This window comes from Pristiophorus japonicus, chromosome 9 (assembly GCF_044704955.1).
Source record: "Pristiophorus japonicus isolate sPriJap1 chromosome 9, sPriJap1.hap1, whole genome shotgun sequence".
Taxonomy (NCBI): domain Eukaryota; kingdom Metazoa; phylum Chordata; class Chondrichthyes; family Pristiophoridae; genus Pristiophorus; species Pristiophorus japonicus.
Genome location: NC_091985.1, coordinates 78,051,862 through 78,067,453, shown reverse-complemented (window position 1 = coordinate 78,067,453; position 15,592 = coordinate 78,051,862). Strand labels below are relative to the sequence as shown.

At 44.1% G+C, this 15,592-nt stretch overlaps 2 protein-coding genes across 3 annotated transcripts in view; one reads left to right on the top strand and one right to left on the bottom strand.

Moving 5' to 3' along the window:
- The window catches only part of pacc1 (proton activated chloride channel 1), a 243,133-nt gene that overhangs the window by 49,367 nt on the left and 178,174 nt on the right, over positions 1-15,592 (bottom strand). The window lies entirely within an intron of this gene.
- nenf (neudesin neurotrophic factor) overlaps positions 2,759-15,592 on the top strand; it is a 30,323-nt gene continuing 17,489 nt past the window's right edge. Inside the window, exons 1-2 of the mRNA XM_070889505.1 lie at positions 2,759-3,004; positions 11,691-11,751. Of these exons, the coding sequence (XP_070745606.1) occupies positions 2,840-3,004; positions 11,691-11,751 (226 nt within the window). The 5' untranslated portion in view covers positions 2,759-2,839. The remainder of the gene's footprint in view (positions 3,005-11,690; positions 11,752-15,592) is intronic.

Here is a 15,592-nt window from a genome sequence, read left to right as displayed (position 1 = left end):
TCTTGGTGTCCTCACTCTAGGAGCTGCAATAAAGGACTACAGTCTGTACAGTTCAAGTGCCATACCCTACCTCGTGAAGTCATTAACAGAGTGCCAACATACACAATAAAACTGTTTATTTATGTCTTAAATTTATTCAATGTCCCAGCTTCCACAGCTCTCTGAGGCAGCGAATTCCACAGATTTACAACCCCGAGAGAAGAAATTTCTCCTCATCTCTGTTTTAAATGGGCGGCCCCTTATTCTAAGATCATGCCCTCTAGTTCTAGTCTCCCCTATCAGTGGAAACAACCTCTCTGCATCCACCTTGTCAAGCCCCCTCATAATCTTATACATTTCGATAAGATCACCTCTCATTCTTCTGAATTCCAATGAGTAGAGGCCCAACCTACTCAACCTTTCCTCATAGATCAACCCCCTCATCCCCAGTATCAACCTAGTGAACCTTCTCTGAACTGCCTCCAAAGCAAGTATATCCTTTCATAAAAACAGAAACCAAAACTGCACACAGTATTCCAGGTGTGGCCTCACCAATAACTTATATAGCTGTAGCAAGACTTGCCTGCTTTTATACTCCATCCCCTTTGCAATAAAGGCCAAGATACCATTTGCCTTCCTGATCACTTGCTGTACCTGTATACTATCCTTTTGCGTTTCATGCACAAGTACCCCCAGGTCCTGCGGCACTTTGCAATCTTTCTCCATTTAAATAATAACTTGCTCTTTGATTTTTTTTCTGCCAAAGTGCATGACCTCACACTTTCCAGCATTTTTGCCCACTCACTTAGCCTGTCTATGTTCTTTTGCAGATTTTTTGTGTCCTCCTCACACATTGCTTTTCCTCCCATCTTTGTATCGTCAGCAAACTTGGCTACGTTACACTCAGTCCCTTCTTCTAAATCATTAATATAGATTGTAAATAGTTCGGGTCCCAGCACTGCTCCCTGCGGCACCCCACTAGTTACTGTTTGCCAACCAGAGAATGAACCATTTATCCTGACTCTCTGTTTTCTGTTTGTTAGCCAATCCTCTATGCATGCTAATATATTACCCCCAATCCCGTGAACTTTTATCTTGTGCAGTAACCTTTTATGTGGCACCTTGTCAAATGCCCTCTGGAAGTCCAAATACACCACATCCACTGGTTCCCCTTTATCCACCCTGTTCGTTACATCCTCAAAGAATTCCAGCAAATTTGTCAAACATGACTTCCCCTTCATAAATCCATGCTGACTCTGCCTGACTGAATTTTGCTTATCCAAATGTCGTGCTATTGCTTCTTTAATAATGGACTCTCAACATTTTCCCAACCACAAATGTTAGGCTAACTGGTCTATAGTTTCCTGCTTTTTGTATGTCTCCTTTATAATTTCTATGTAAGCCTTCCACACCCCATTTTCAAAAACTCATCTTTTTAACCAAGCTGTTGGTCATCTCTCCGAATAGAATAGAATAGTACAGCACAGAAGGAGACTAATCGACCCGTCGAATCAGCACCGACTCTTTTGAAGAGCAATCCAGTTAGTCCCACTACCCTGCTTTTTCCCCATATTTCTGCAATTTTTTTCCCTTCAAGTATTTATACAATTCCCTTTTGAAAACTACTATTGAATCTGTTTCCACCACGCTATAAAGCAGTGCATTCCAAATCGTAACCACTTGTTGCTTTAAAAAGTTTTTCCTTATGTCCCCACTGGTTCCTTTGCCATAATTTCTTCCTGCGTGGTTCAGATTCCATTCCTTTATTTAATCCTCGTTAAAGGTGCTATATAAATGCAGGTTGTTTTTAGAATATTCTTTAATGTCTTTTTATTGCCTTGCCAAAATGATGTTTTACTTTTAAATTTCTTACAACTTGCGATTACCAGATTGCAAATCATTTTTAAAAAATGTATTAATTTATTAATGTTACTGGACTAGTAATCCAGAGGTCTGGACTAATGATCTGGAGACATGAGTTCAAATCCCACCATGGCAGCTGTGGAATTGAAATAAATCGGGCAATGAAAAGCTAGTATCGGTAATGGTGAACATGATACTACTGGATTGTCGTTATAAAATCCATCTGGTTCACTAATGTCTTTAAGGGAAGGAAATCTGCTGTCCTTACCCAGTCTGACCCATTTGTGGCTCCAGACCCACAGCAATGTGGTTGACTCTAAACTGCCCTTGTAAACCACTGAGCTGTATTCAAGAAGCTGGCTCGCTGCCACCTTCTCAAGGGCAATTTGGGATGGACAATAAATGCTGGCCTTGCCAGTGATGCTCACATCCAGTGAATTAATAAAATAAGGATGTGGGCATCACTAGCAAGGCCAGCATTTATTGCCCATCCCTATTTGCCCTTGAGAAGGTGGTGGTGAGCTGCCGCCTTGAACCGCTGCAGTCCGTGTGATGAAGGTACTCCTTGGCATATCTGTTGTTAATCCCCTTTATTCAGGTCTAATAATGGGCCTGTTTATTTTTTGGTTCTAATTAAATGTAATACTCAAAAGGTTAGCCTATTTTTCCTTTGCAGGTCTTGACTTAGCTGCGTTTTATTTCCAGCAATATGGGTATTGGCTGAATTCAGAAAACTTTTCTGGCTGGCTTTCGTATTTAGCAGGCTGGTTATTATGGGCTGTATGCAGCATGTAGCAGGCTGCTATTGGCTGCCTGTAGTGTTCTTGCAATGATTGGTGTGAATAATGATTGGTGGGAAAGGAGGCTGTTTTTAGTTGTTTTTCCTGGTTAGGAGGCTGGTTATTGGCGGGTTGTATTGAATGACAGCCGATATCGTCGAGCCCGGATAGAATTTGTTGCTGGCAGATATTTCCTGGTCTAGTGGGGGGTGAGAAACATGTCGGTTGTCGGAGTGGGGCGATGTGTCCGGTTTGTTTTTATTAGTATGGTCAGTTTCACCGTGCTGCTTGCGGAGGAAGTTAAATTGAAAAATGCATCTCCTCCGCAGACAGCCGTCCGCCTCTTTACCGACGCGGATTTGGCCAAATACAACGGACAAGAGGTGAGCAAAAAGTTTGTAAAAGTGACTTGTTGGTAAATTATTTTCTGCAGTTGAATTTTTCTCGCTTTGTGGTGCATATTTGTTCAGTGGTTTCATTAATATTTTGTGAGGTGTATGATGAATTAAGATATTCTATTAATTTGGAAATGTAGTTTTATATGACCTATACCCACCCTAATATTTCCCAATAACTAATTGTTCATTTATGACTTCATAGTAAACATAATGTGCATTATAGATTACAATGAGGTTAAAATACATTAATCATTGCTTTCTATTTGGAAGTTTGCTAATGGCAAAAAAAAACAGAATACACCTTTGCTGTGAACTTTACAATGTAGTTGATAATTTTCAAAATATAATTACAACATTACTTGTGTCGTGCATCTGTGTCCTGAGCATCCAGACTGTAAATCTTTGTGGATAAGTTCTTTTCCTCTTTATCTGCATGCATGCAGCATTCGTAACAAAATAGATGAGTTGATGGCACAAATAGATACAAATAACATAAGTACATAAGAAATAGGAGCAGGTGCAGGCCATTTGGCTCCTCGAGCCTGCTCTGTCATTCAATGAGATCATGGCTGATCTGATAATGGATTCAGCTCCACTTCCCTGCCTGGAAGGGGTATGATCTGATAGCCATGACAGAGATGTGGTTGCAAGGTGACCAAGGCTGGGAACTAAATACTCAGGGGTATTTGACAATTCGGAAGGACAGACAGACAGACTGACAAAGGAAAAGGAGGTGGTGTAGTACTGTTAATAAAGGATGAGATCAGTGCATTAGTGAGAAATTATATTGGCTCAGAAGATCAAGATGTTGAATCAGTTTGGGTGGAGATGAGGAGTAATCAGGGGAAAAAGTAGTACTCGGTAAAATAATGGAACTAAAGGCAGACAAGTCCCCTGGACCTGTTGGCTTACATCCTAGGGTCTTAAAAGAAGTGGCAGCAGAGATAGTGGATACATTGGTTGTAATCTACCAAAATTCCCTGGATTCTGGGGTGGTCCCAGCAGACTGGAAAACCGCAAATGTAACACCCCTATTTTAAAAAAGAAGGCAGACAGAAAGCAGGAAACTATAGACCAGTTAGCCTAACATCTGTCGTTGGGAAATTGCTGGAGTACATTATTAAGGACATTTAGAAAAGCTTAATTCAATCAAGCAGAGTCAGCATGGTTTTATGAAAGGGAAATCACGTTTGACAAATTTTCTGGAGTATTTTGAGGATGTAACGAGCAGGGTGGATAAGGGGGAACCAGTGGATTTGATGTATTTGGATTTCCAGAAGGCATTCGATAAGGTGCCACATAAAAGGTTACTGCACAAGATAAAAGTTCATGGGGTTGGGGGTAATACATTAGCATGGATAGAGGATTGGCTGACTAACAGAAAACAGTGAGTCGATATAAATGGGTCATTTTCCAATTGGCAAACAGTAACTAGTGGGGTATCGCAGGGATCGGTGCGGGGGCCTCAACTATTTAGAATCTATATTAATGACTTGGATGAAGGAACTGAGTGTAATGTAGCCAAGTTTGCTGATGATACAAAGATGGGTGGGAAAGCAAATTGTGACGAGGACACACAAAATCTGCAAAGGGATATAGACAGGCTAAGTGAGTGGGCAAACATTTGGCAGATGGAGTATAATGTGGGAAAATTTGAGGTTATCCACTTTGGCAAAAAAAAGAAAAGCAAATTATAATTTAAATGGAAAAAAATTGCAAAGTGCTGCGGTACAGAGGGACCTGGGGGTCCTTATGCATGAAACACACAAAGTTAGTATGCAGGTACAGCAAATAATCAGGAAGGCAAATGGAATGTTGGCCTTTATTGTAAGGGGGATAGAGTATAAAAGCAGAGAAGTCCTGCTACAACTGTACAGGGTATTGGTGAGGCCACACCTAGAATAGTGCGTCCAGTTTTGGTCTCCATATTTAAGGAAGGCTATACTTGCATTGGAGGCTGTTCAGAGAAGGTTCACTAGGCTGATTCCGGAGATGAGGGGATTGACTTATGAAGGTAGGTTGGGCCTATACATAGAAACATAGAAAATAGGTACAGGAGTAGGCCATTTGGCCCTTCGAGCCTGCACCACCATTCAATAAGATCATGCCTGATCATTCACCTCAGTACCCCTTTCCTGCTTTCTCTCCATACCCTTTGATCCCTTTAGCCGTAAGGGCCATATCTAAGTCCCTCTTAAATATATCCAATGATCTGGCATCAACAACTCTCTGTGGTAGAGAATTCCACAGGTCAACAACTCTGAGTGAAGAGGTTTCTCCTCATCTCAGTCCTAAATGGCCTACCCCTTATCCTTAGACTGTGTCCCCTGGTTCTGGACTTCCCCAACATCGGGAACATTCTTCCTGCATCTAACCTGTCCAGTCCCGTCAGAATTTTATATGTTTCTATGAGATCCCCTCTCATCCTTCTAAACTCCAGTAAATATAGGCCCAGTCGATCCAGTCTCTCCTCATATGTCAGTCCTGCCATCCCAGGAATCAGTCTGGTGAACCTTCGCTGCATTCCCTCAATAGCAAGAACGTCCTTCCTCAGATTAGGAGACCAAAACTGAACACAATATTCCAGGTGAGGCCTCACTAAGGCCCTGTAAAACTGCAGTAAGACCTCCCTGCTCCTATACTTAAATCCACTAGCTATGAAGGCCAACATCCCATTTGCTGCCTTCACCGGCTGCTGTACTTGCATGCCAACTTTCAATGACTGATGTACCATGACTCATTGGAGTTCAGAAGAATGAGAGATGATCTTATATAAAATAATGAGGGGGCTCTGTTATGTATGTAAACATTACCAATGTGTAAAACTTGCCACCAGGGGGTGCACCTGTGGGAGACCCAAGGGTCACCCGCACACCCTGGGCAAGCAGGTATAAAAGGCAGTCTACCAGGCTGCTTCCTCACTCTGGAGTTACATTAAAGAGACCAAGGTCACACCAGTTTTAGCTTACAATATACAGTCTTGTGAAGTTATTCTGAACATAACAATTGGCGACGAGTAACCGATCACGAACTTTCACGCGGTTATGGCTGCCGTTGGTATTGTTGAGAAATTTGTTGAGGGTGATGATTGGGAAGCCTTCGTTGAGCGTCTTGACCAGCACTTTGTGGCCAACAAGCTGGATAAGGAAGAAACCGCGGTCAAGCGCAGGGGATTCTCCTCACCGTTTGCGGGTCCACGATATATGGCCTCATCAAAAATCTGCTAGCACTGACGAAACCAACGGAGAAGACATATGAAGAGTTGTGCACGCTGGTTGGGGAACACCTCAAGCCGAAGGAGAGCATCTTGATGGCCAAGTATCGCTATTATATGCACCATCGCTCCGAGGGCCAGGATGTGGCGAGCTATGTCACCGACCTAAGACACCTTGCGGGATTGTGCGTATTTGCTGGATTATTGGGGGAAGTGTTTCGGGACTTTTTCGTGCTTGGAATCGTCCACGAGGTCATCGCAACCTGCTGTCTGCCGAATCCCTAGATCTGAGCAAGGCCATCACGATAGCCCAGGCTTTCATGTCTATGAACGATAACACTAAACAGATATCATTGCAGCATCGAAGCTCACCGGCAAGTACTGTGCATAAAATAACGCCTTCAGCAGGGAGAACGGTACATGGCAGGGCCTACATGCTGCAGAAACCAGACCTAGGATGACTGAATCTGCCGTGGGGCGTGAATGCGAATCCATTAGCACGATGTTGGCGCTGCGGGGGTAATCATCGGGTCCATCAATGTCGATTCAAGCACTACGTGTGCAAAGGCTGTGGAACAATGGGGCACCTCCAGTGAATGTGCAGACGTGCTGCGACTCACCACATGGCAGAGTCGGCAGAAGATGACCGATCCGGCGCGGATCACGCTGAACGAGTAACAGAGGCAACTCAACCCGAGGCTGAAGAGGAAGTGAATGGAGTACACACCTTCACCACCAAAAGCCCTCCGATAATGTCAAAAATCAAATTAAACGGCATTCCAGTTTCCATGGAATTGGACATGGGGGCGAGTTAGTCAATTATGAGCCAGAAGGCTTTTGAGAAACTGTGGGGCAACAAGGCGCACAGGCCAAAACTAAACCCGATCCACAGCAAGCTGTGCAGTTACACCAAAGAGCTCATACCAGTCATTGGCAGTGCGGCAGTGAAGATATCGTACGATGGAGCTGTCCATGATTTACCACTATGGAATGTACCAGGCGATGGCTCAACGCTGTTCGCTAGAAGTTGGCTAGGAAAGATCCGATGGAACTGGGAAGTCTTCGGTGGATGACGCCTCGTGCTCCCAAGTGCTAAACAAATTCCCGTCGTTATTCGAGCCAGACATCGGCAACTTCAAAGGCGCTAAAGTGCAGATCCATCTTGTCCCTGATGCATGACCCGTTCATCACAAGGCCCGAGTGGTTCCAAACATGATGCGAGAGAAAGTCGAGATCGAGCTGGACAAACTTCGAGAGGGGATCATATCGCCAGTCGAGTTCAACGAGTGGGCCAGTCCAATTGTTCCTGTGTTGAAAAGCGATGGGATGGTCAGAATCTGCGGCGACTACAAGGTAACAATCAACTGAGTCTCGTTACAGGACCAGTACCCACTACCCAAAGCAGATGACTTGTTCGCAACGCTAGTAGGGGGGGAAAGTTGTTCACCAAGCTGGATCTAGCCTCTGCTTACATGACACAGGAGCTGGCTGAACCTTCGAAAAAATTGACGTGCATCGACACGCACAAAGGACTGTTCGTGTACCACAGATGCCCCTTTGGGATTTGCTCGGCTGTGTCCATCTTCCATAGGAACATGGAGAGTCTGCTGAAATCTGTTCCGCACACCGTGATGTTTCAAGACTATATCTTGATCACTGGCCGCAACACCACCGAACACTTGCACAACCTGGAAGAGGTTCTCAAGCGACTGGACAGAGTGGGACTTGGGCTGAAATGCTCCAACTTTGTCTTTTCCTGGTGCCAGAGGTCGAATTTCTGGGGAGAAAGATTGCGGCGGATGGCATCAGACCCACGGACTCCAAGACGGAGGTCATCAAGAATGCACCCAGACCACAGAATGTGACGAAGCTGCGTTTGTTCCTGGGACTCCTCAACTATTTTGGTAACTTTCTACCGGGGTTGAGCACTTTGCTGGAACTTTTGCATTTATTGTTACGCAAGGGTGACGACTGGGTTTGGGGTAAATCTCGAGACAGCCTTCGATAAAGCCAGAAACCTGCTATGTTCTAACAAGTTACTTGTATTGTATTATATTGTATGACCCATGTAAACGTTTAGTACTAGCTTTTTGATGCATCTTCGTACAGGGTCGGTTGTGTGTTACAGTAAGCCAATGTTTCAGGCAAACTGCAACCGGTTGCATATGCGTCCAGAAGTTTATCTAAGGCTGACAGAACCTACAGTATGGTTGAGAAAGAAGCATTAGCAAGCATATATGGGGTTAAGAAAATGCACCAATACCTATTTGGACTCCGGTTCGAGCTCGAAACCGACGACAAGCCGCTCATTTCGCTGTTCTCAGAAAGCAAAGGTATTAACACCAATGCTTCGTCTCGCATCCAAAGATGGGCACTAACGTTATCTGCGTATGACTCTGTAATCCGCCACAGACCAGGCACTCAGAACTGTGCTGATGCCCTCAGTCGGCTACCATTACCCACCACTGGGGTGGAAATGGCGCAACCCGCAGACTTGCTTCTTGTAATGGATGCTTTTGAGAATAAGGGGTCACCCGTCATGGCTCTCCAGATCAGGACCTGGACTAGCCAGGACCCTGTGATATCACTAGTAAAAAGCTGCATTCTCAATGGGAGCTGGTCAGCGGTTCCCGGGGAAATGCAAGACGAAATTAAACTGTTCCACTGACACAACGATGAAATGTCCATCCATTCAGACTGTCTCCTATGGGGGAAATCATGTAGTTTCACCAAAAAAAGGCTGGGAAATGTTTATACGCGACCTTCACAGTACCTACCCAGGCATAGTCATGATGAAGGCTATCGCCAGGTTGCACGTTTAGTGGCCCAGCATTGACTCTCATTGCTGTATGCATAACTCCAATTCTAACACTTGCTCACAGTTGAGCAGTGCACCAAGGGAGGCCCCACTGATTCTGTGGTCATGGTCATGGCCCTCCAAACTGTGGTCCAGGGTCCACGTAGATTTCACTAGCCCCTTTTTAGGAAAGATGTTCCTAGTAGCAGTGGACGCTTACTCTAAATGGATTGAAGGTATAATAATGTCGTCATGTACGTCCACTGCCACCATTGAAAGCCTCCGGGCCATGTTTGCCACCCATGGTTTGCCCGACGTCCATGTTGGTGACAATGGACCATGTTTCACCAGCTCAGAATTCAACGAGTTCATGACCCGCAATGGCATCAAGCATGTCAGGTCTGCGCCATTCAATGGCGAAGCGGAACAGGCAGTCCAAACCATCAAGCAGAGCTTGAAACACGTGACGGTCGGTTCCCTGCAGACCCGGTTATCTCGGGTTCTACTCGGCTACCGCATGCGACCCCACTCGCTTACCGGGGTTCCCTCTGCAGAATTTCTAATGAGAGCACTCAAAACCAGGCTCTCCTTAGTCCACCCGGATTTCAATGATCATGTAGAAACCTGGCGTCACCGGCATAATGTGTACCACGATCACAAGGCTGTATTGCGTGACATTGAAGTTAATGACCCTGTGTTTGTTCTTAATTGTGTTCATGGTTCCAAATGGTTGCTGGCACTGTGTTAGTCAAGGAGGGGAATAGAGTGTTTGTTGTCAAACTTTTGAATGGACAAACGTGCAGAAAGCACTTGGATCAGATCAAAGTGCGGTTCACTGACAACCAAGAACAGTTTGAAGAGGACATTACTATCAATGATCCACCAACACATACCCAACCAGCAATCGACCTCTCGGTCAACCACGAGGATGAACCCATCATGCCCGACAGTCCGATCAGACCAGCCACAATACAGTGCAGCAATGATCCGACCGACTCACCCATGCCAGGACTTAAACTCAGGTGATCAACCCGGCAATGCAGAGCCCTGGATCTCCTCAACTTGTAAATAATTTGTATCTAAGACTTTGGGGGGGGCGGGGGGAATGATGTTATGTATGTAAACTTGCCACCAGGGGGCACACCTGTAGGAGACCCAAGGGTCACACCTGTAGGAGACCCAAGGGTCACCTGCATACCCTGGGTAAGCAGGTATAAAAGGCAGTAAAGTGGGCTGCTTCCTCACTCTGGAGTTACATTAAAGAGACCAAGATCACAACAGTTTGAGCTTACAATATACAGTCTTGTGGAGTTATTTTGAACATAACAGGCTCGACAAGGTGGATGCAGAGAGGATATTTCCACTCCTAGGGGAAACTAAAACTAAGGGACATAGTCTCAGAATAAGGGGCTGCCCATTTAAAACTGAGATGAGGAGGAATTTCTTCTCTGAGGGTTGTAAATCTATGGAATTATGTATGAAGCTGTGGAGGCTGGGTTATTGAATATATTTAAGGTAGAGATAGACAGATTTTTGAGTGATAAGAGAATAAAGGGTTATGGGGACCGGGCAGGGAAATGGAGCTGAGTCCATGATCAGATCAGCCATGATCTTATTAAATGGCGGCGCAGGCTCGAGGGGCCAAATGGCCTACTCCTCCTAATTCTTATGTTCTTATGCATTGGTTAACTGTTTATTAATTGATAGTTACATTATTTTTGTTCACCAATTACCTTGGGCAAAATCCTTTTTCCCAGTTTGAATCAAAAACTTCTACCCAATCACAATGTAGCAATGATTCAGCTGCTATGCCCCTGCCCCAAGCTCAGACTGAGAAAGAAGCTTTTGATCGTAGCATTGCTTTAATCCACTCGCTGGGAATTCACATTTAATGTGTTTGCCAGGAATAAAACTGAGTTAATAACAGCTTGCATTTATGTAATGCCTTTTAATGTTAAAAGAAAATCTAAAGTGCTTCAGAGATGCAAGGGAAAATGGATGTAAAACCAAAATGGGTGGTGTGACCAAGCATAATCAGAGAGGCGGCTTTTAAAGAGGCAGACGTGCTTGGGGAGGGTATCCGAGAGTGGGGCCTAGATAGATGGTTGAAGGCACAAACACCAAGCACGAGGTGGGGGCATGAAAAGAGGCCAAAGTCACAGAAACAGAATTTTCAGGGTGGATTGAGAATTTTAAATCCTGAGGCATTGGGCAACTGGGAGCCAGTGGAGGTCAGTGAGGACAGGAGTGATGGACAAGCAGGATAGGACATGCCCAGCAGAGTTTTGGATGAACTCTGATTTAGGTGGAGGATGGAAGCTGACAAGGAGAGCATTGGAATAGTTGGGTTTGCAGATGACAAAAGCAAGGATAACGACAGAAGCAGGAAGCTTGTCGCAGAGTTAGGCAATGTTATGGAGTTGGAAATCTGTCGTATGCTGAGATACCCTGAGCCCCCAATCTCAGACTCCATTTAAGGGGCCTGTGCTATGCTATGTGTTTCGCTCCTGGCTTAACTTTCTATTTAGTTAACTGTTGGCCAGGTTTTTTATGAACCTTTCCCCAAATATTTTTGAAGGAATATGTATGAGTGCATTAAATCCAAATTCTATTTGGTAAATTTTCAATCTGCCATTAATTCATTATTTTGCTGTTCTTAGGAAAATCAACCCATCTACATGGCAATTAAGGGAGTTGTGTTTGATGTCACGTTGGGAAAGGGTAAACCTTATTTTACATGTTTTACTTTATTCTTAGTTCTGCACTTGAGGTAAAAGTTTGTGTTAAATCTGCAACTGGAGCCTGATTATAAATCTGTGGTGATAGTTTTTTTTTGCAGATCAATTTTTTTATGATATCCTAATTGTCCGCAACATTATTATGGGTTCAGTAAACAACATTGTTCAGTCTGACTAAAATTACATGAAACATTTTGTTAAATTCTGTTTAGTCTAAATTTTCCATTGACCGTGTGTAAAATTGGCGACACTTGCTGGAGACCCCAGAAAGCTGGTTTCCAACATAGCTGTCCACTTAACGTTTTGAAACTTTCTCTATCTGTCAACTGTTTACTTTCTAGTGAAGAAACCAGGAAGCTTTTGCTCCATTGCCTTAGTGAGTTGGAGAGAAAATTTCCCAAATTAGCCACAGGTATTTTTCTCTCAGGTGTTTCCTCCTCCCTGGTGACTGCATTATTAGGGGCCTGGGAGGACAATATATGAAGTTACATGTCTTCTGCAGATGTCGCTCTGCTCAATCACTTCCTCACCTCGGCCTTTGGTGCCGCTGTCCTCAGTAAAATCCGTAATCTCTCCCACCCTGGCAGCTCCCCCTAGTACGGACCCCTATCTTCACTCCCTGAAGTCCGAGGGTCACAAGACTTTGGTGCACAACAGGTTTGAGCCATTCATTGCCAGATCTGTCTGGACTACATCAAGCACTATTGGGCTTTGCACTTTTCCGTCAAAACTGCTCCCTACTGGAATGCCAGGATTACCCCAAGCTTTTTTTCTCCACTATCAACTGTCTCCTTAAACCTCTCCCCTCCTCCACCCTTGACTCCAATAAGTGTGAGGGGCTTATTGAATTCAAAGTTTGAGACCATCCATCCCTTCGCTTTCAAAACTGCCGTCATCACCACTTCCTCCAGAAACTCACCCTTGACCAATGTTCCCTGTGAGCTGCGTGACGCTCCATGGACCCCACGCAGTGGCTTGCTGGCCTTTCAATGCAAAAACCGCACATGCACGGTATTTTGAATGGCCCGCGCAGTCCCTTAAAGGGATCGCAGGGAACATTGGCCTTGACCCTTCTGTCCTTGCAAACTACCATCCCAGTGTTTGTTTTTGTTGTTGTACTGGATAGGATAAGCTTGATGGTCTTTTCTGACCTTTTTTGTCTTTGAAAACACTTAGTTTTTATTTTCTATACTGACATAAACTGGGTGTAGTGTATTTTGCCACTACAATATTTCTATCCCTTTTTGTGGCAAGATTTCCTTTCTAGAAAGTAGAGTACTTTTTACAAGTCACTGATACTGTTACAATACTCTGAATCTAGTGGATAGAGTGACTAATGATCTGGAGACATGAGTTCAAATCCCACCACGGCAGCTGGGGAATTTACATGCAGTTAATTAAATAAATCTGGAATATAAAGCTATATCAGTAATGACCATGAAACTACTGTGCTGTTGTAAAAACCCAACTAGGTAAGTGTTTACCTAGTTTGGCCTATATGTGACTCCAGACCCACAGCAATGTGGTTGACCAGCAAGCCACTCAGTTGTATCAAACTGCTACAACGAAGTCACCACAGGGACTGCAGTAGTTCAAGAAGGCAGCTCATCATCTTCTCGAGGGCAATAAATGACGGCCTTGCCAGCGATGCTCACATCCTTTTAAACGAATAAATAAAAAAATACATCAAACCTTTTATAAAGACATCTCGAGTACCTTGTGGTACAGTGAACACTAGGGATGAAATTCAAATCATCTTCAGCAAAAATCATTATACATCTCATGTACTTAATTTAATAATTTAGGTAATTGCTTAATACCTGGGTCATGAAGTTGAAATATTAATTTTAATGTACCCCCCCCCATTTCTGTTTCACTGCCTCCTTTTATTATAGACCCATAGCTAAACTCCTGATGGAAGTGGGGAGAAAAAATTCAGCATGAAGACATTTATATACATTCTCAGGACCAAGCCCTGGCTGTCTTGCCTTAACAGGTCCTTGAATGAAATGGATGGATGCTTGTTAGCAGTTTATTGTTTTCATCTCTTTCTCAATCTCTGTCTCTTGTGTTTCTTTTTCTCTTCCACTACCTCAAATAACTTATCGAAGATGGATAAAGTCCACTCTCGAGGGAAAATGCTGTGGTGTCTACATTGTGCAGTTATTTAGTAAAAATATAAAAATCAGTATTGTACTATCTTCCTATCTGTTCAAATCCTAGGCCTCTGTCAATCAGATTTGCCTGCTATAGTTGAGATGATTGTCTTTTGTTCTCCACTGAATCACTAGGCAAAACATTGAATGAGTTGCATAGATTTCCATAGTGGAAGAAAATAACCATAGTTGTCCATCTTTTGTTGGGGATGGAAAGAGAAAAACTCTGTTTCCCAACCAATGGAGATTGGATTGAGCTGGATTATTGGGGGCTGGAGAACATTGGCATGGGCAAACATACTGCATTGTGCGCAAATGTATTCCCTTTTTAACCTTGGGGTAGCAAATCAGTTGTTGCAGTGCAAACTACTAATGGGCCGGCCAAAGTATACATGTGCTAATGGTCTAGCCAGCAGTCTCAAGCCGGGATGTGCAATGTATACACTCAGATGGGTCCATTCAGGACCCTGAAATAAAGAAGCTTGTATTCATGCTGGACAAGCTTGTGAGCCGATTCCGTGTGGTGTGCTTGGTTGCAGCGTAATAGGTTTCTCCGCCTTCAGTACAAATACATGCCAGAGAAGCTTGACACCTCTTCAAGGCAAGTTCTGTGCTCGTGAATCTGGTCTTCATGATTTACACCAAATCTCCGAGGACTGTAATTCTTGGATCTTTCACGGCAATATTTACCAATGGTGGAGGAGGATTTCCTGGAGTGCATAAGGGATGGTTTTTTAGACCAATATGTCGAGGAACCAACTAGGGGGGAGGCCATCTTAGACTGGGTGTTGTGTAATGAGAGAGGATTAATTAGCAATCTCGTTGTGCGAGGCCCCTTGGGGAAGAGTGACCATAATATGGTGGAATTCTGCATTAGGATGGAGAATGAAACAGTTAATTCAGAGACCATGGTCCAGAACTTAAAGAAGGCTAACTTTGAAGGTATGAGGCGTGAATTGGCTAGGATAGATTGGCGAATGATACTTAAGGGGTTGACTTGTGGATGGGCAATGGCAGACATTTAGAGACCGCATGGATGAACTACAACAATTGTACATTCCTGTCTGGCGTAAAAATAAAAAAGGGAAGGTGGCTGAACCGTGGCTATCGAGGGAAATCAGGGATAGTATTAAAGCCAAGGAAGTGGCATACAAATTGGCCAGAAATAGCAGCGAACCCAGGGACTGGGAGAAATTTAGAACTCAGCAGAGGAGGACAAAGGGTTTGATTAGGGCAGGGAAAATGGAGTACGAGAAGAAGCTTGCAGGGAACATTAAGACGGATTGCAAAAGTTTCTATAGATATGTAAAGAGAAAAAGGTTAGTAAAGACAAACGTAGGTCCCTGCAGTCAGAATCAGGAGAAGTCATAACGGGGAACAAAGAAATGGCGGACCAATTGAACAAGTACTTTGGTTCACTAAGGAGGACACAAACAACCTTCCGGATATAAAAGGGGTCGGAGGGTCTAGTAAGGAGGAGGAACTGAGGGAAATCCTTATTAGTCGGGAAATTGTGTTGGGGAAATTGATGGGATTGAAGGCCGATAAATCCCCAGGGCCTGATGGACTGCATCCCAGAGTACTTGAGGAGGTGGCCTTGAAAATAGTGGATGCATTGACAGTCATTTTCCAACATTCCATTGACTCTGGATCAGTTCCTATGGAGTG